General features: G+C 39.5%; 3 protein-coding genes across 7 annotated transcripts in view; 2 read left to right on the top strand and 1 right to left on the bottom strand.

Moving 5' to 3' along the window:
- Positions 1-4,917, bottom strand: part of pip5k1bb (phosphatidylinositol-4-phosphate 5-kinase, type I, beta b) — a 33,597-nt gene extending 28,680 nt beyond the window's left edge. For 2 of the 5 annotated variants that reach the window (XM_034541140.1, XM_034541137.1), the window contains exon 1: positions 3,800-4,080. The gene's annotated coding sequence lies outside the window, so the exon portion shown is untranslated. Of the gene's footprint in view, positions 1-3,799; positions 4,083-4,813 lie in introns of those variants that run through there. The other 3 variants (XR_004609949.1, XM_034541139.1, XM_034541142.1) reach the window with 3 other exon arrangements.
- A 526-nt stretch (positions 4,918-5,443) lies between these two features.
- On the top strand, positions 5,444-8,402 carry c9h9orf85 (chromosome 9 C9orf85 homolog). Its single transcript, XM_034542711.1, has 4 exons — positions 5,444-5,832; positions 6,154-6,260; positions 6,875-6,988; positions 7,878-8,402. Exons 1-4 carry the CDS (start codon positions 5,731-5,733, stop codon positions 8,074-8,076), a joined length of 522 nt encoding a protein of 173 aa, XP_034398602.1. The 5' UTR covers positions 5,444-5,730; the 3' UTR covers positions 8,077-8,402.
- Positions 8,403-10,464: 2,062 nt separating this feature from the next.
- On the top strand, positions 10,465-19,828 carry gda (guanine deaminase). Its single transcript, XM_034541789.1, has 14 exons — positions 10,465-11,218; positions 12,122-12,210; positions 12,338-12,509; positions 12,786-12,873; positions 15,008-15,113; positions 16,281-16,308; positions 16,414-16,521; positions 16,815-16,922; positions 17,015-17,112; positions 17,286-17,353; positions 17,728-17,874; positions 18,117-18,235; positions 18,339-18,366; positions 18,467-19,828. Exons 1-14 carry the CDS (start codon positions 11,096-11,098, stop codon positions 18,541-18,543), a joined length of 1,359 nt encoding a protein of 452 aa, XP_034397680.1. The 5' UTR covers positions 10,465-11,095; the 3' UTR covers positions 18,544-19,828.
- The last annotated feature ends 388 nt before the right edge of the window (positions 19,829-20,216 follow it).

Here is a 20,216-nt window from a genome sequence, read left to right as displayed (position 1 = left end):
ATTCCAGGGTGTCTTGACCATTCTTTCCACTATCTCTATCAAATAAATGTATTAAATGCCCCAAAAAGAGATCTTTAAATAAACAAGAGGTTGCATTACAAAAACATCAAGAATACAATTCCTGTAAATTCCTTTAGAACCAGTGTCCCCATTCATTTTTCCACATACATATTTGTGTTTAGTGTTTATGTTTATAAATATCCAATATATCAGATTTGTTTGATTCCCAAATGATATCTGCCACAAAAATCCATTATAGACAGACTAGAAATACATTTTAAAATTGAATACTTGCTGGTTTGACATGTTAAAGGGTAAATGACTAATTTAGCAACCAAGTAATATATAAAGTATATATTAAACAATAAGAAAATAAATCATTAGTATCAACCCTGACTGGCTGGTAAAATGGCAAAACAGCAGAACGCTTATTTAACCATCAGAAACTGCTAAACAACTTGTTTTATAGTTGGACAACTCATAACTGCTACAAGTGAATCACAAATTCAATAGCTCAAAATGCAACTCAATAATGTCCACTACAGGAATTAATACAGAGTCCTTACAAAGTTGGACCCCACATTTTGTTTTTAGATAATGTGTTATGGGCTGTGTGGTGGTGTAGTGGATATCACTGTCACCTCACAGCAAAAGGGGATCGCGGTTCTTCTATGTGGAGTTTGCACGTTCTCTCCGTAGCAGTGTGGGTTCCCTCCGGGTTCTCCAGCTTCCTCCCACAGTCCAAGGACATGCAGCTCAGGTTAGTTGGAGACTCTAGATTGCCGGTAAGTGTGAATGTTAGTGTGAATGGTTGTCTGTCTACATGTGTGTTCTGCGATAAACTGGCGACCTGTCCAGGTGAACCCTGCCTTCACCCAATTTCAGCTGGGATCCGCTCCAGCGCACCGCAACCCTGAATAGAATAAGCGGTTTGGATAATGAAATGGAATAGAATAATGTGTTGCATTGTCTGTATGGAAACCACCTGCAAATAATATCATATCTCATCCTTTAATGAAATACGCTGTCCCTCGCTAAAGTGATCTGATTAAAGGTTGCCACCAGAGAGCTGAGACAAGCAACAAGAAAAGAATGGCATGGTGCTGAATAACCTGATATGACGAGCTCTGGAAAGAAAACAAACACTTCTGTCATGCTTTCATTGCATTGCAACTGGGACATAGCACGTTAGCACTTTGACCCAGAGTATAGCACTACCGCACTGGGAGAAGGAGAATCCGAGTGGGTGTATTAGGAAGAGAGGTCAAACTTAACACATATAAACATTATGAGGTGCCAGATTTCATTATCACAACAGAGTGAGGAATTTGTTGTCGAATGTAACAAGGTCCAACATAAGGCCACACCTGTGTGTACAAGGTACATCGGTCAGCCAGACCATCATCAGGAATGAGTGAGAAAGAGCTGAGAGCTACTGTTCAGGGCACTGACTTATGTAACAGGCTATTAATGAGCCTCATATGCCTCATGTTTTGGTCCTATGAGATTCCATGGTAAAGTACAGAGTGCTCTTTGACCCAAAATCACAAGACTATACCTTACAGCTTTTAACTGCTGTGCTACCTCTTCACAGGAAGGTCAGCAGGAAAACGATAAACCCCTTGCTTAAAAAAATGTCACTCTGCTTTTGACTCAGTGCTGTTGATTACTTCGAGTAAAATTTCAATTTAGTGTCCAATTTATTTAAATCACCTATTTAAGAAAGTCTGATCCACCGCAACAAAAGCTCAACAAGAGCTGAAAGTCACAGAAAAAAAATGATTTGTGTTGACAAGGTTATGGCTCGAAAGTGCTGCAGCGCTTCTGCCACAACCCAGAGGTAAAATATTATATAATGCACAGATGCAGCTGACTCTCACAAGCAACATATCAGTGCCAGGGCATGGAGGCAGCACAGCACAGGAGCTCAGGTGTTGGTCTCAAGCAGAGAGAGCAGGGGATTTGCATGTGCTGTTTTCCCTTTCAAAGATCCTCTGTGGCGAGCTGACCACCCTGGCCCGAGCTTGACTAATTTCATTGCCTCCCAGTCAAATAAGGAAGAAATAGGAGGTTCCTCAAGCAAACCACACGCTCATAATACCACCTTAAAGCACACCAGACAGATGTGCATGATTATTCATTTTCTCCAATTATCATATCTCACACTTTGATCCAAATTAGTGACTGTTGTCTGTAATATTTCAAAGTACAATCCCAAAATATTTTTACATATTGCTTTATTTGCCACTTTGCAATGCAAAGACACAGGACTATGACATTAACAGGGTCAAGGGGCAAAGTCAGACCCAGGACATAGCAAATACACTTCACTCTTCAGCTGCTAAACCACCAGGATGCCCAGATGTTTAAATCTGAGATGATGTAGAATTAGGTTAAACTGAAGAAAAAGCTCTATCAGAAAAAATCTTTCTTTGAAAAACATGTGTCATTCAAGTGGTTTTCTCTCTGTTTTGAGACGCAGGCAATTGACTGCCTCCCTCTCGAAACAGAGAGAAAACCACATCCCAACGTGTCAAAACTTCCATTTGTGACAAAGCAAAGCATGTATGTCTGAGGGTCAGCACTCTGACCCTCAGACATAGATGCAGAATTGGGTCTATTCAAATTCTGTATTTTGTAAATGACATAAATACACACAAGCTCAACAGTTGAATGATAAAAAAAAAATGCTGGACACTGTTGAGTGTGCTAAACCAGCTTACCTGCTTTCTGGGCAGCTCTCAAAACTACCAGCATAGCGTACAAGAAAACCAGTTCACATGTTTTGTCTTTGGACTGGCGAAGCTATTTCACAGTTGCAGCCTGGCTGCCAACTACCAAGGGGAGAAATGTAGCATTTCATTGTAAAGAGCAATGATAATGCTGTAGGTACTGAGGCTCAGGCCAGTAAATGAAAGGCTGGCCCAATGCAACATCTAATACAAACACATGGCTGATACAGCACTTATTGTGTCAAAAGGATTGAGCAGCTGCATGTGTGCAGAGTCTGCAGACATGCAGCTGCTCAATCCTTTTTTTCTATCATTAACTTGGCTTTCAAAAGGGTCAAACTGAAGCTTTAAGGCATCTCAACATTAGCTTTATTCTACACTGTGATACACATCAGGGTTTTAGTTTTTACTTTTATGTTTAGAACAAGTTAGCTTTCTTCTTCTGCCCTCTAATGTGTTACACAACCTCCAACATACTTTCCTCATTTCCTGGACAGACTTCCAGTTTGAAGATAATCCTTCCTCAATATTTTAGAAAACAACAGCAAAAAGTAAATGTTGATACAGCAAACACTGGAGACTGTGAAGTAGCTACACTGGTTGTGCGACATGCTTTATCCAAACAATAACAGAAATAAGAATGTAATAAATGTAGTTTAAGGATTATATTCAAAAGTTCGACCTCTTTAAACCACACATTCACTTCCATGTTGTAGTTTAAATGATGGTAAATATGAAAACATAACCTCACTCACTTCCTGACCTCTAAACAATAATACAAAGCATATTATGTTAAGAGAAAAAAGGCTAGTTGGATAAACTTAGTCTATATGGTAAAGTCAGTTGTATTGCTTAAAGAGAATAACACTTAAATATCCGACCAGAAACAGTTTAAGCGCACCTGCAGTGTTTCACCTGCCGTGACACTTGAGGACGGATGTACCATGGACACCTTTACACGTACAAACACGAAACGTACGGAGGCTATGTTGGGCAATGGCCTGTCAGTGTAGTTCACTTCAAATCGTAACCAGATATCTAGATATCTGAACTCATAGAAACCTTACCAGCAAATCGTCTTCTTCTGCGTAGCCGTGTAGAAATATGATGTTCCCTTAGTGTCTCAGTGGCTGCTGCAGTCCTCACAGAAAGCCCCTTCCTCAAGCACTTGATCCCCAGCAGATAAATAAATGCGCTTCAGGAAAAGATACGCTGTATGTGGTGCGCTTTCCACCGCAAGCAGACCGTGAACTGAAGAGTCACTCCTCTGAGAACCGCGAGAGGACCTGCGTGTCTCTGTGTTGCTGCCCCTGCCTGTCCGCATGCAGCCATGCCGTCCAGTGCACCACTGGATACACACGTGGAAAGCGACTCCAACGTGCCCCCTGCAGGCCTAAACAGGAGTGGACGTCTACATCCAAGTCTTAAGTTTGTTCAGGAACCATATTTATTTAATTTCATGACATAAGTTACAACAGAATCTCCAGTTATCCAGTTCTTGGAGTTATCCCTCCAACTGTATTAGTAGTTATTTACATCTTAATTCACACCCTAGAGGTGCATGATCCTTAATGCTAGTGCATGATAAGAAAGTTACGGCAGTGGGACATTATAATATTCAGTAACTTGTGGTGGAGGCTTGCACAACAATACAATAAAGGGTAGACTGATGTACTTAAATAAGAAAAACTAGAAGTACCTCATAAACATACATATAGATGTTTAGTATGCCTCAGCCAACCAGTCAAGTTGACTTGTGACCTTTGGCCACCAAAATCGTATGAATTCATCCTTCAGTCCAGATGGACTTATGTGCCAAATTTGAAGAAAATCCTGAAGGTGTTACTGAAATATTGCGTTTGAGAGGATGGGGCTGACATGAGGTCACATTGACTGACATTTACCACCAACATTGGATTAATCAGTTCATCCTTTAGTCCAATTGGACGTTTGTGCCCACATTTGAAGAAATAAACCCAAGGTGTTCCCGGGATATCTGGTAGATGACCAAATTAAACTGTAGAACAATAAAGCAAAAACATCAGGAAACAAATTGAGAGACAGCGCGTGTGATTACTGACTGTGGTAAGCATTTGGCAAGTCTGTGGCAGGCGTCAGTCAGGAGTCAGGACAGCGGCACTCGTTCGGCGCCCCTGGTATATTCGCTGAGCTGGTCCTTCCGACATCTTGACGTTGTTTACGACAGCAGACATCGCAAATTTCTTCTGTAGATTTTTATGGCACACTGGATGTAAAATTCTGCAGAGCCTCCACCTACTGGATCGTTTTCAAATCACACGCGAGAAATTATAACAATTAAGGGAAATTAACACGATTTAAACACACACATAGCATTGTTATAACTATCTGTCACTTTTGACTGTAATATGTACTAATACTGTTATAATGCTACACATCCTAATACTCCATTAATCATTGATATTACTATAACTTAATAATAATTCTAATTTACAATAATACACAACAACTTATAGTAATTGTCATATTGTTATTACTGTATCACGATGAAATCATTGTTTTCATAATTAATAGGCAGGTCCACCGCATCACAGGGGGTCCAGAGCGTGGTCTGTAAACTACAAGTAGCCTACAGATCGAATCTAACCGGAAGTCACTGCGTTTGTGACTTCCGGTGTATTCTTTGAGGGCAGCCGAAAACTGTCCGACTTGACCGCAGTTTTACCCTCTGATGATGCCGCCTGCTCTCGTCTGCTTTCTAGGCGAGGCCTTGTTCATCTCGAACGAACCTATTACTATTTTATTTTGCGTATTTTTATATCTGAACTAGTGTTGTGATCTACTTATTTTTCGTTTTTTATTTCAATAAATATCTTTTTGTTTTTAATTATTTTTGAGAAGCTTCCTGTTTCGAAGTCGCGATGTGCTCGTACTTCTTCCGGGTCAGTGCTCGCTCTCTACGGCATGCTTTCGGATTTTTTTCCCGTCATACCATGTGTAACTAAAATCGGAAAATAAAATGAGTTCTCAGAAAGGTAATGTATCTCGGTCGCGACGCCAGAAGCATCAAAACAGTTTTGCCTTCAAAAACGACAAGTACGGAGCGACGGTACAAGTGAAGGTGTGTGAAGCTTGAAGTCGTGTGCGTGTGACTGGCAAAGATACTGAGCTCCGTTAAAAACATTGATGAACGTTACATTGTATATTGTTGACAGTGCGCTCTTGTGTCGAGGCTTTAGGTAACGTGTGTCTGTCCTGAAATGAGGTTGTCGTAGCATTGTTTAGACATCGTGTATAAAAGTAAAATCGAGATTTAATAATGGACATTTTCTGCTTCGTCAGTTACAATGCGTGCCCCTTTAAAACCTGCTGTTCTGTCAAAGCCGTGTTGTAACATTATTATTATAACATTTGCAACGTATCTCTGCTTACGTAATTGTAGAAGGCGAAATCAAAGATCCACGATGGGCTATGTCAACATTGTAAGGGGGTTCTTGAGTGGAAAGTGCAGTACAACAAATACAAGACTCTGACACAGCCTAAAAAATGGTGAGTACACTTTCATATTAAAAGTATCTGCACAGCTACAACTGCTCATGACTGCACACATCTCAACTGAGCTCATCTGTAAACACGCCAGTAGTTGTTGCAGAAGTCATTCGTGAGAAATGACAAAGCAAGAGAAACAACATGGATTATACTGAACAGTTAGTTCATCAATTCATTAATTTATCAACTAACACTTTATCATTACATTTTCACAACAGCCACGATTTTGCTTCTCTTTCCCTATAAAAAATATGACACCGTTTTTTTTTTTTTTTAATCACACTAGAAATATAAATAGGATTGATTGGAATTATTTGACTGCCACATTCATGCCTGCCAGGTGGCAAGTTAAATGCAAGGCGTTTTGTTTTGGTGTTGCTGGACTCACCATGGGTCCACAGGTCAGCTGGCACTCCAGATGTCCTTCTGCTGTTGTGTTATATTGTACTAGCATGGGAAACCACAGTAAGACTCACACAATCATTGCAGGTGTGTCACACTGTTGTATATGCGTGGTAAAGTGTTAGTATTTGTTATTCATGTTTTAAAGAAAGTTGAAGTTGGTTCAAATGTGAAAACTGATGACATTGTGCATGCATGTATTCTTCTTTCAGTGTCAAGTGTTCTCAAAAGACAGTGAAGGATGCATATCACATCATTTGTAAGCCCTGTTCCCTTCAGCTGGAGATCTGCAGCAAGTGTGGGAAGAAAGAGGACATCGTTATTCCGTGAGTGGTCCTGCATGTGTGTGTGTGTGTGTGTGTGTGTGTGTGTGTGTGCGTGCGTGCGTGTGTGTTTGTTGTTGATTCATGCATACATAGGATTGGTGGCTAGGAAGTCCTTTTGTGTTCTGACCAATGCGTAAATTAACAACTTCACTGCTTACTATTATAGAAATCTATTTCTTTTTGACTGTAGCCAATGTTATGTTTGACGGGATCTCACACTGTTTATGAAGACCTTAAAAAATGTGGTACATGTGGTCTTCATCTGGAGGTTTTAAGAAGTCAATCTTAGTATTCTTAATCATAGTCAAGCTCACTTAGTAAATTATACTACAAGTCTCCCATCTAGTGGGCAATTGGATGTATCACAACCGACTCTTAGAACATACTTGACAATTCATTGACAGCCTTTTTAATGTCCTTCTCAATTATTGTCATTCAACATTTTGGCATCAATATATTCTCAAATGTATCTTTTACTTTGGTGACATTCAAAACAATGACTGAGGGATTTTCCCTTTGCTCTTGTAGGAGTAGAACTTAAAAGTGGTAATCCATACAAGTCCAACGTTGTAAAAAAAAATATTTGAATGTAATTGTTTTTATCATAAAGCGACTTTATGTGCTATATAAATACTGTGACGCTATGAAAGCGCTCAATCCATGACGAAATACCCGTGTTTCAATACGGAAGTTAAGACCATTTTACAGTTTTAAACTTTAAATCTTAGTTCATTTCCAGTTAGAAATCAGCTTGACAGAAAGTAAACATGTACACAAACCTCTGCCAAGAAAGTTGACAGACAGTTTCTTAAATTAAAATCTTCAAGATTGACATTTTAACATGAAAGCCGTTGACACTGCCTCATTTCGTTTTTCTCTCACTGTGCAGAGTAAATTCACAAGAAGACCAGAAGGAGGAGGAAGAGGAGGAAGAGGATGATGATGAACAGAAAAAGAAAGGAAGTGGAAGAGGGAAGAAGGACTTGGATGATTTGGACAGTGATGATGATTTTGATGATGATGACTTAAGTGATGTAGGAGATGATGATAATGGAGAGGACTGCACTAGTGAACCAAAGAAGACATAGAACCGGTCAGATGTGCTCCCAGGTGTTTATGGAGTCAACGTTAAAGACTGAAGACAGTAAACGCAGCTTCTTTTTTTTTACATTTATACAAAGCAAGAATTCTAATCAAAGTACAGTACGATGTTTAAGACTTGACCCATCTTCAAATTAAATACAGCAAATCAACAAATGTGGTTTGATGGAGTATGAGCTAATGTTACACTGGGGGGGTGAGTAGCCAGAATAGCTGTATTATATACTGTACATTTCCCAAACAATGCCACCTGGATGTATACATTTTACTGTACTGTAATAAACACCTGTACAGTGTGTACATTCATTTTTAATTCATGTATCTAAGCTACTAATTCTTCTGACAATAACTGGACAAATAGAGGCCTTGAAGTATTGGCAGCACGAAAAGCAGAGGTTCAGGTAGTGCAAGAACAATCAAATATTGAATCAGTCAAATGTTTATTCAATCACCTAGCTAAAGGGATACACTTCACAAGTAAGGTTTTTCAACATTCCCCAAAAGTGGTTGCAACATTAGACTCCAAAGCTAATCTTGCTTGTAACTTACATGTTAGTTCACTCCTGTACAGCTGAGAGACCTTCCTGTAGGGTGCTATAAAACAGTGCAGTCATACACTTCTAGCAAAAGTTATGCTCCAGTTCTAATTTATAATCATTTTCAATGAATATCCTGTAGTTACATGTCGCTCTGTCATTTATCATGTGAGGGTTTATAAATTCAAAATAATGTGGCAGACTTTACTTCCTCATTGGTATTTGAGACATCATTTTGTTAGCTTTAAAAAAGGAATGTTTAAAATGATAAAGGAGAAATTTCAGTTATGGTTGTAAAGGTATATCTTCTATATTACCTTTAAATTATCATATTATACTATAAATTGGCCTATAACTATGCCATATGTTCTTCCCCATTGTTACTTTAAGATGTTATTACCCACTTAAGAATAAAAACTGAACATTAGCTAAATATTTTCACTGTCGGTACCAATATGATATTAGCTACATATTATCTATGAATGAAAATCTATGCCAAATATTGGAAATGTGCACTGAGAAAGAGGAACAAGTAACAACCCAAAAAAAAACCAGGGTTATGTGCGGCCTTATATGTACACAATTATAGCAGAGTTTGCATTATTTAAGTTATTTCTCAAGTTCAGTTTTTTAGGAAGTGCAATGTGTACCCTTTTGCATGTTTCAACATAGACCTGCTGATATTTTGTGAAAGACAGATTTGACAGAATAATGTCCTTCATCTATCTTTTTATCCTTCTCTCTCAACGGCTGACCAACCAAAACTGCAGTTAATAATAATAATAATAATAATGCATTCTATTTGTAAGGCACTCTTCATCCAAGAATCTCAGAGTGACAGTTTGATTTCCAGGCACAAGTGGTGAGGCCTACAGGAGTTAAAAAACTGTAACTATAATAACTTCATTTTATTGTACTGTAATAAACTCCTGTACAGCTGAGAGACCTTGCTGTAGGGTGCTATAAAGCAGTGCAGTCATACACTTCTAAAAGTTATCATGCTCAAGTTCAAATTGCTGTTAATAATTTTCAAGTTCCACGTTATCTTGAGCCTCTGAGTTTCGATAGATTTACCGTCACTATATCAGACATGATGAGTGATGTGTTATATTGTCTTCCACGGTGACAATAACTGATATTTACGATGAGGATTGAAGAAGTGGTCTGAGACTGAGCTAATGCACTTGACACACTGTACTCATCCTTTGAGATTAAATAAAGATGACCGGGATTATTCCCTTGAACACCAGTAGACTTTTCTTAGTAGATAATAATTTTAAAAGGGTTTTAGTTTTGAGGTAATTTGATGAAATATATTGTTAATATCAGAATCACATGGAGGGTGATCCATTAGCTGAACAAAAGAAAATAACAAATACTTTTTTGTAACATGAGGAGTAAGAGAAGGAATTTTAAAGGAAGACATACTTCAATGGCTTAATGCTAAAGCTCTTTGCTATGCGTGTGTTATGCCACGTTAACATTTAATTTGCACTTGAGAGCAACATCAACATTTTTAAATAAAGTACATCTTGTGTTTATATTCCAAGTGTGTACATATCGTATGTTAGGCTTGTTCTAAAGGGGGGGGGGGGGGTCTACCTACATATATTGGCGTGGGAGAATTGCGCAGTCACTGCATCTAGCAAGCTAACGATACGTTTATTGGTGTTATACAAGAGGGCAGCACCTGATACTGATGGGTCAATTAGGCTGTTTGGTCATTGTGGTGAATTATCACCTGGGCAAAGTCCAAACGCTTGCGTTGAGCTGCACCTGATATCGGCTGTAAAACCCCCACAAAAAAACAACAGAAAGGTCGTCGATAGCTGATCCCTCAGACTCTGACTAGTGAGTCGTCTGACGTGTCGATTAGACCCGAACCTCAGACCCATATGCGGCCAAGTCTTCTGCGGATCCGGTCAGACCAGCCGGCGCGTTGACAATTTAACGCTCGTCTCCTCGTCGTGCTACGGAACGGGTGCTTGGATAGCCCCAAAAGCACGAAGATAGCCCAGCAGTTCGTCAATAAATTGTCCAATTTGATATAGTTATTACAGATACAATATTAATATTTGTTAATATTGTATCTTACAAGCTCCCCTTTTAAAAAGTAAAAACCGTAGAGTAGTGTTACTTCAGTTTTTTGGGGGGATGGACTTTTTTATATCAACATGGACACATGAAGATTGTTTAAATATAGGTAGATCTCCGTGCTTTCGAGGCTATCCAAGACCCCGTACCGTAACACCACGAATAGACGAGCATTACAATGTAAGCGCCGGCTTGTTGGACCGAAGTTTCTCAGTAATGGCTCACTTGGCCGCAGGGAATACGTAGACACCACCCCTTTCTTCTCGCTGGTTGCAGGTCTTCGCAGTCAAATGAAGTCGGGCTTTCAGTTGCGTCGTGGAGGTCTGTGCTGCTGGAAGTATTTGTGCTGCTGGTGTCCGACTGAGCTATTGAAAGGATGGAAAACTCGAATAGACCGAAAATTGCTAACGTTTATAGGGGGACATTTATCCACTCGACCCAGAAAACAGCGCTGCAGATCCTAGAAGACGAGCTCCTGGGAGTGGATACAGATGGAAAGGTTTGTCAGACTATGTTATGTCACTTTTTGGCCTGATTTAGAATTATTTTCAAAACACTTTACTATTTATGGTTTTTAAAAGATGAAATAGGCTGGTTTGATATCTATTTACAGCTATATATAATATTAACCGTCTGTTTGTTGATAAACTGAAACCTAATTGTCTTTTACAGTGAGCTTTTGCCTAGCAACTTAAAACAAAACGTTTCCTCTTATAATACAACAGGTGGGATTAAAATTCATAGGACAAACTTAAATCATCCGCATAAACTTGGTTGTTATCAATACAGAAATGCAATATGTGTATGGAGCCAAATCCAGGCCAATAGTTTTGTTCGTTTGAAAAAACAGATTTGAACCTGAAAATTCAAGTTTGGTCTTGAACATTGAACAATTCAACAATGTATTCGAAATAAAAACAAGTGTATGAAAAGTTTTGTTGGGTTAAATATAATTTAGATTCAGTTGTGTTTTTTTCCGAATAACTCTTCATACACTTTATTTTTATTTAGAATACATTGTTGAATTTTTTAATGTTCAAGACCAAAACTTGAATTTTCAGGTTCAAATCTGTTTTTTCAAAAGAACAAAACTATTGGCCTGGATTTGGCTCCATATATGTGGACATTGTGGAAATCATACGCTGGTTATTAAGGATCAGTAGTGCTAATAACTGCGACTCAGCACAATAGGCATTTAGCCAAACAAGCGTGTGATTTACAAAACATCGCACAGAGAACATGTATATGCTTACAGAAGTTGTTCATGGAAATAAGCTAAATGTATGGTGTTCATTTACTTGCTCTGCTGGCCCTTATAAGAATATAAAACTAAAACTAAATGTGTATGATGTTTTCAGCTCGCACAACTTACTTTATTACTAACTTTCCATCCTGCCATTAGATCGCTTTTACTGGGAGAGGCACAGAGCTTGTCAGACTTTCTCAGACCTTTGGTTTCAGTCCAACTGAAGTCATTCAGCTGGCGAAACAGTAAGTAGAATAAAGAAATTACTGAATACATACAAATTGCACATGATAGTAAATCAGTTCTTTGATATAACATGAACAAAAATAATACTGTATGTTTTGACAATTTCCATGTCTTGCTGCACTGCAGTGAGTTCTTCATGCCAGGACTGGTGGACACCCACATCCATGCATGCCAGTACAGCTACGCAGGCACAGCACTGGACATGCCCTTACTGCAGTGGCTCAATACCTACACCTTTCCTGTGGAGTCCCACTTCAAGGACTTGCAGTTTGCCCACAAGGTCTACTCTCAAGTAGTGGTGAGTTGTCTGGCATTGTGAAAGAGATGGCTATTAAAATGGGTACAATTGCTGAGCATCAGTCACAGGGAGCCACAACTGAGCTTTGTGGCACTCTGCAAGTATGACAGGTGTAATATGGTTTTGTTAGCATTGCAATCTGCTGATTGAGAGTGGAAAAATCTTTAATGTTTGCTCTATTGTTCCACATACGGTTTGAGGAAGGTTGTGTATAGAAAAGAGGCAGCACGTTTAAATGTCACCTTAATCATGTAATATGACCCCTGTGCCTTACAGAAAAGGACCCTGAGAAACGGAACAACCACGGCATGTTACTTTGCTACCATACATACAGATGCCTCTCTTTTGTTGGGGAAGATTGCAAGTAAGATGTCTTACATGCAAACATGCACACATGCGCGTGTGCCCACACACACACCCACACCTACGCACACACACATACACACGCACACACACACACACACACACACACACACACACACACAGTTGCAGTCTAGGCCAGAATACTGTAAATATTATAAAGATTGAATATCAAGACCTTACTACAGAATAATTAAGTCATAGCAGGTGACCTGTGGGTGGTCAGGAGGTTACCAATTCATATGGCGCTGCCCTATTGATAAATAATGGAGGCTATTGCTAATAAGATGAAAAATTAATTAGGAAAATAGTTGTAATGTAAGTCTGTTAACACAGCCAGGTTACATTTACAGTGGCAGGGTGCATAAAGAGGGAGCTGGTTAGTAAGCATGTCTGACAAGCTATCTAGTCCTTATTCATAAGCAGAGCAGTAGCTCACAATGTGATAACGGATCCACATGCTTTGTTCGACTGCAGTGAAGAATACATCCGCTTAAGCCCAGTCATTCTGATTTATAACTTTCATTATAGTTAAACAGACATATGCAGAAATCAGCTGATATGTTTTTCTAAACTGGATAAAGTCAGAAAGTCCCTGTTTTTCTTGGTAGTTTCAACTGGATTAGAAACACTTATTTTGTTTTGCAATAGTGAACACACACAGTCACACACACACTCACACACCTGTGTAATGATTATACTGTGATGTATTGACTGCTTTGGTAGCGCCGGTCATTCCGTGCTATCAGTGTCCTTGAACCCTCACCTTTGTCCGGTCCATTTTGTGGGAAACGTGTTATTATTCAGCGTAAACATATGTGGGCATATGTGTGTTTGAGAATTTCCAACACATATTTGAAATTTATACGGAATGTCTCCTTTTGCTTGTTGAATTTATTAGTTTAATAGTTATGTAAAGAACAACACTGTACTATATTTTCCCAAAAGAAGAATCTCGTAAGGTCCAAAGTTCAAGGTCCCAAGGAAATCTGATGCACTTTTTTTGCAAGATTTGACTGAACATGTTAGGTCACAGTAGCACAAAGCCATCTCACAGTCCCTCAGTGACCTGATGATTATGTACAGTATCTGTCACACTAAACCTGTTTAAGCAAAACCCTTTTATACTTAACTATACTCACATGACTTCTTCTCCCGTCTGCACTGTGTGTAATTTAATTAATATAAATATCACCACGCAACTGTGTTAATTATAATTAAAAAGTATGAACAAAAGTATGAATGGTTCACATGCCTCCATTGGCCATCGCTGAGTGGTACACCTGTTGTGATGAGAGCTGCACAAATAAGTGGAAATCACCTGTGTGAGTTTGACAATTTAAAAATCACTCAGTTATGTAACAATTGGGCTGTAACTTGTATTAATATGTGTAATGGAACAAGGCAAAGAATAACTCTGGGGAGCATTTCTGCCAAACGATCATCTCAAATTCAACATGTTCATTCGTGTTCCACAAGGACTTTTTTCACAGCAGATATTTTTAGATTGTTTTAGCAGAACAGAACCAAAATAGTTTTCACCTGAACTGTGGCTGAAAGAAAGGGCTGGGAAGACCGTTCAAGTCATAACTTTTTATATGTACGTGGCTGTATGTGATGCATGTAAGTATGGTGTGTGTGTCTGTGTGCATTCACAAGAAGACTAGGATTAGGGCTTGTGACAGGCGAAAGACCGGGAATGTTGTGATATGCTGCAGGTGACAGGTGGAATTATGAATATTATTGATCAGGTGCAAGTGTAACAATTGGACAAATAATGCAAATTCAATATGGATTAATAATGATGTTTTTACCCCATAAAGAGAAAACTGTATGAAATACTCAATTATGCCTTGCATATCAATGGGAACTGTAAAGATGTGCCCAGAAACCTTTAATTCGTTCATAGTTTATCACGTTATCATGGTCATTATGTTAAGCGCATGTGCCATATTACAAAAGTTGTAATATAATGCCCACACATATGATGTGAGCTCAAATCCTAGTTTACTGACGAGACTACAACAAAATATCATGAATAAGCAAAGAAGCTTCCTTTTGAAAAAAAAGGAATACTCTGATTTAACAGAATCATGTTTATTCCCGTTCTTGTTACATCATCCATGTCTTTTTTGCAGATGACTTTGGACAGCGTGCCTTTGTGGGCAAGGTGTGCATGGACAGGAACGATTCTGTGAAACATTACAAAGAGACCAATCAGGAGTCTCAAGAAGAAACCTGCCGGTGGGTATGAATGTATGAATAATTCGTAGTAGGCATGGACCACGATCCAGACCTCCACAATCCATGAAACAGAAGGAGGTAGAGAGGAGGGGCATCAGCAGAGCCATGGCAGGAGGCCGGCTCACCAGGCAGGAGGCATCAGACACAGTCAGGTCCAATGGACCCTATGAGACGTGAAGTCACAAAGACTCCGGGGAGGAAGCAGAGTTAGTAAGGTGCGATGGAGAGATGTAAATTCATCCATAAGTAGAGAGAGAGAGAAGAGGAGATAGGTGCTCAGTGTATCCTAAAACATCCCCCAGCAGCCTATAGTAGCATATCTAGGGGCTGGACCAGGGCAAACCTGATTCAGCCCTAACGATAAGCACTATTAAAGAGGAAAGTCTTAAGTCTGTTCTTGAATGAGGTGACTGTGTCTGCCTCCCGGACTGAAAGTGGAAGCTGGTTGCATAAAAGAGGAGCTTGATAACTGAAGGCTCTTGCTCCCATCCTCATTTTTAGGACTCTAGGTACCACAAGTAGCCCCGCATTTAGTGAGCGCAGCTCTCTAGTGGGGCAATATGATACTACAAGCTCCTTAAGATATGATGGTGCATCACCAATCAAGGCTTTGTAGGTGAGGAGAAGAATTTTAAATGTGATTCTTGATTTTACAGGGAGCCAGTGCAGAGCAGCTAATACAGGAGTAATGTGATCTCTTTTCTTAGTTTTTGTGAGTACACGAGCTGCATCATTCTGGATCAACTGGAGGGATTTAAGAGACTTATTAGAGCAGCCTGATAATAAGGAATTGCAGTAATCCAGTCTGGAAGTAACAAACGCGTGAACCAGCTTTTCTGCATCTTTTTGAGACAAGATGTGCCGGATTATTTTAGTCCTTGAGATTTGCTTCACGTGGGAGTTAAAGGACAAGTCCCGATCAAAGATAATGGCGAGAAACTAAACTGAACAAACACTTGTGCTTACTGATGCTCCCTGTCATTGTGTGTTCTTTGCGTGCACCTAAAAAATGGGCTGTGATTACTTTAAAGTACATATTTTCATGGAAAGATACACACTTATTATTTTATTGTTAATTCCACAGATTTAATTATCCTTTGTATACATTTTTGCTCAGATTCAAAAGATTAGCCAAATGAGTTACAGTCATTCTTTTGTTCCCTCAAGGTTCATTGCAGAGCTCTTGAACAAAAAGGTAAGATTCTACGATACAAGAACATTAGGATCTTAGAGAAAATCCAGGTATGCCGGCATTTTAAATCGTCTGTCTCCCTTGTCTCCTCTGGTGTCTTGTGGGTAGTACCCTCTGGTGAGACCAGTGGTGACTCCCCGCTTCGCTCTATCCTGCACAGGAGCCTTGCTCGGACAGCTGGGAGCAATCGCTAAGAATAACAACCTGCACATTCAGGTGAGCTCACTGTGGCAACCAAACCAGGCTATGTCCACAGCCGACTGTTTCCATAGAGACCTTTTAATGTTGGACCTGTGGGGTTTGTGCAATGAAATAAATACACACAGGTGGAATTTTCAAAGGCATAAGGCTGACAAGGAAGAATGAAAAAATAAATATTTTAAAATAATGTTTGGCTTCAGTTATTCTGTGAGTGCGCCCCCCACACCTCAGGCTCTATCTGAATTATACGGTTTAGATCAAAGATAACACAATGGTTTAATGTCTGACATATGTGTGTTTATTTCCAGAGTCATATCAGTGAAAACGTAGAGGAAGTTAACCTTGTAAAGAAGATGTTTCCTGACTCAGAGTCGTACACAGACGTCTATCTCAAACATAACCTGCTCACAGACAAGGTGAGGACACAGTCACATCTCTGCTGGCACACTCACAGGTGTCTACCTGGTAGAAAAATACAAATGCTGATGATGACGATGATGATTCACAGACAGTGATGGCTCACGGCTGCTACCTCAGTGATGAAGAATTGGTTCTGTTCAGAGAGACAGGAGCCTCTTTGGCTCACTGTCCCAATTCCAACATTTCGTAAGTCACTGACCAAATACTATGAAGTCTCATGAAGATTTACATGACATAGATTTTACAATAAAACAGCATCTTCATAATATAGTATAAAATAACATTGTAAATGCCTGAATGCAAGGATACGCAACGACTGCACCTTAACTATCTCTCTCTCGCTCTACATATCTTCTCAGGTTGTGCAGTGGAATGTTGAATGTCCGCAACGTCCTTAATCACAAAGTGAAGTTGGGGCTGGGAACAGGTAGGAGCACAGCAACTGTGTGTCATGTTCACCTTGAAGTAGAGCCACGCCTCTTTTGAGTCTGTTACACTCTCAAGAAGCAGTAAAATGATGTTTGGTGATTTGGCTTTGTTTCGGAAGCTCTTAGATGCTAAGACTTTGTTACATATTTGGTTTTAGTGCTTTCTAGTCTTTTTAATACAGTACAGTACAGTTGGAGATTTGGCATTCAGGTTTTCTGATGTTGTGGGTGTTTTAATTTCAAGCCTCGTCAAATCAGCATTAATCTGAAAACGTGACGCTTTTTCATATCCTAAATGCGGGTTTGTGAACGCTTGTGTCTGCATGCATGATTGTATTAATTTGACTCATCCGGTCTGTGATTGTGGTGTCAGACGTGGCGGGGGGCTACTCGGCCTCGATGCTGGATGCTGTGAGGAGAGCTCTTGACACATCCAAAATCTTGACCATCCAGAACCCAGAATATAAAACGCTCTCCTTTGAGGAGGTGTTCAGACTGGCCACACTGGGAGGCAGCCAAGGTAACACACTCAGAGAAAGAGGTGGCATTGTGTTGAAGTGTTTTGTCTTTTTTTTGGGTCATATTCTCCACCAACAGTCTTGCTGAAGTGTCTTTGCCTCCCTGAAGACACTCTGCAGCAGAAATGCCTGATTCAACACACATGTATCTATGGGAATGATATATTGTTGATGATAACTGATTGCAATTTCACAGTAGGGTATAAAATACAAGAGTTTCTTTTATGATGCGTTTTGTCCGTAGCCTTGTCCCTGGATGATCAGACAGGAAACTTTGAAGTTGGCAAAGACTTTGACGCCCTAAGGGTGAATGTAGCTGCTCCTGGTGGACCCATCGACCTGGTCCAGTGTGAGGAACCAAAGGTTGGTAGTGGGGGCTTCATTTATTCACACACATTTACACACACATTAATAAAGCAGAACATTTGAGTCTAGTGTAACTAATTTATTATCACTTCAATTTCAGATTATTTTGGAAAAGTTCTTAAATTTGGGTGAGTGTCAATTTCAGTTCAATTTGACCAAACTTTTCAGATTCTAATGTGCCGCTAACTATTTACTTTATTTTTGTCTCCGTTGCTTCCGGTTTGACAGGTGACGATCGTAACATAGCAGAGGTGTTTGTGGCCGGGAAGAAGGTGGTACCATTCACAGAGCCAACCACAGAATAAACGCTTTGCACTCGTCTCAAAGCCTAAACACCCTGGAAAGTTAGCTTGAAGATGGCGTTAACCAACAAAATACATGTAAATTTGATAAATATACAAGATATGCAGCTTAAGAAGGATCAGTGAGAAACGCACTACCGCACGATTGTCCTTTAATACTAAGACATATAAGTAGGACATTAATCATTACCGTTACCATTTAACTCGTAGATACAGAGGACATAAGAGGAAACATGATTTTGAATTATTTTCAGTGAGTGTCATCACTCTGTTTCTTTAAGTCTTTCATGATTATTACTGGGCTTTAAAACAGAAAATAAGGGACTTATTAACATTGCACTTGCTGTTTGGCATTTTTGCGTACTAAAACATATTTATGCACCAGCCTTTTGCTTATTAACATCACTCTTAATGATCATTTCCACAATGTTTAGAGTTTGATATATTTACCTCAAATCCTCACTAACTAATATACACGTACTGGTGATCATACTGTGCCAACGACAACATATTTTCTATTGCAGGTTGATATCACATTGTGTTGCCTCAAGAAATTTAAACTACACAATTGTCTGTGATGTAGTGCTATTTATCAATCTAGATTGTTTTTGTGTGAGCTGCCTAGTTGTGGAAGTATTTGTCACAGGGCGAAAACCAGGGACCCAAAGCACGATTCACGAAACAGAGGTAACAGATAATAATCCTTTACTGGAGTAACAGCAGGAACAGAACAGAACAGAACAGAAAGAAAAAGGGGAACAGACCGCTGGCGCGCTTGGTCGGAAAACACAAGACAATCTGGCAGAGGACAAGTGCACGTGAGGGGACCTAAGTAGTGAGGGACTAACGAGGGAATGGGCTGCAGGTGAGACGGGCATGAGGACCAGGTGAAGGGAATGAGAGATGATCAGGTGTGAAGCAGGATCTGGAACGACATGAGAGTTAGTAAACATATGTTACAGTATTGCTCATAGAGATATCTGCCTTCTCTCCAATGAACTACAAAGTATGTGGTTTATCTTGAATTACTTGTTGTTTTGAGCAGCTCAAGCCGAGTGCCACACAATCACATTATAATGGGGATAAGGCAAACTATCTGAATGTTGGGGAATTAAGGGACATTTGTGGACAGCTTGCTGAATATGTGGTTTTCTTGAGAATGTATACATGTTTAAACATGTATTGTTTTGACTTGTATCACAACATATCACTCTCGACCAAAATGTTTATGTTTGAGGAACTCTTTGATATGTCGCTCAATGGAAGATTGAAATAAAGAATACCACCAAGTCTGTCTTGATATTTGTGAGAAGCTATTGATCAAGGATTATAACCCAGGATGTTAGTAAAAAGTTTGGATTAACAAATGTCCCAATGACTCTTCCAGTCTATAGCTTCTTTAATAGATGATCTTCGCCATCTGGGCCAGACAGCTGAGAGGGCGAGATATCAAAAGAGACGTGAGGGTGGCTAGTGTCATGTCCTACTGACATCAAGGTCTCTGCTCCACTTCAAATAGACCATTACAATATGTGAACTGTTACAAAGTCATGCTACCAGTCACAGTATGGAGCCAATAGTTGTGTTCGTTTGAAAAAAAGCTTTGAACCTGAAACTTTTGGTCTTGAACATTGAAAAAAATAAAAAACAAGTGTATGAAAAGTTGTGTTGGTTTA

The sequence above is a fragment of the Cyclopterus lumpus genome, chromosome 9 (assembly GCF_009769545.1).
Source record: "Cyclopterus lumpus isolate fCycLum1 chromosome 9, fCycLum1.pri, whole genome shotgun sequence".
In the NCBI taxonomy this organism is placed as follows: domain Eukaryota; kingdom Metazoa; phylum Chordata; class Actinopteri; order Perciformes; family Cyclopteridae; genus Cyclopterus; species Cyclopterus lumpus.
The sequence above is the reverse complement of the archived record's forward strand: the minus strand, read 5'-3'. Positions and strand labels throughout refer to the sequence as shown.

Excerpts from the sequence above, each read along its gene's own strand:
- c9h9orf85 (XM_034542711.1), top strand. The coding sequence starts at position 5,731 with ATGAGTTCTCAGAAAGGTAATGTATCTCGGTCGCGACGCCAGAAGCAT. Across the intron at positions 6,261-6,874 it reads CTGACACAGCCTAAAAAATG|TGTCAAGTGTTCTCAAAAGA; the intron begins GTGAGTACACTT and ends TTCTTCTTTCAG. Across the intron at positions 6,989-7,877 it reads AAAGAGGACATCGTTATTCC|AGTAAATTCACAAGAAGACC; the intron begins GTGAGTGGTCCT and ends CTCACTGTGCAG.
- gda (XM_034541789.1), top strand. The coding sequence starts at position 11,096 with ATGGAAAACTCGAATAGACCGAAAATTGCTAACGTTTATAGGGGGACA. Across the intron at positions 16,309-16,413 it reads CAGAGCTCTTGAACAAAAAG|TACCCTCTGGTGAGACCAGT; the intron begins GTAAGATTCTAC and ends TCTTGTGGGTAG. Across the intron at positions 17,113-17,285 it reads TGTCCCAATTCCAACATTTC|GTTGTGCAGTGGAATGTTGA; the intron begins GTAAGTCACTGA and ends ATATCTTCTCAG.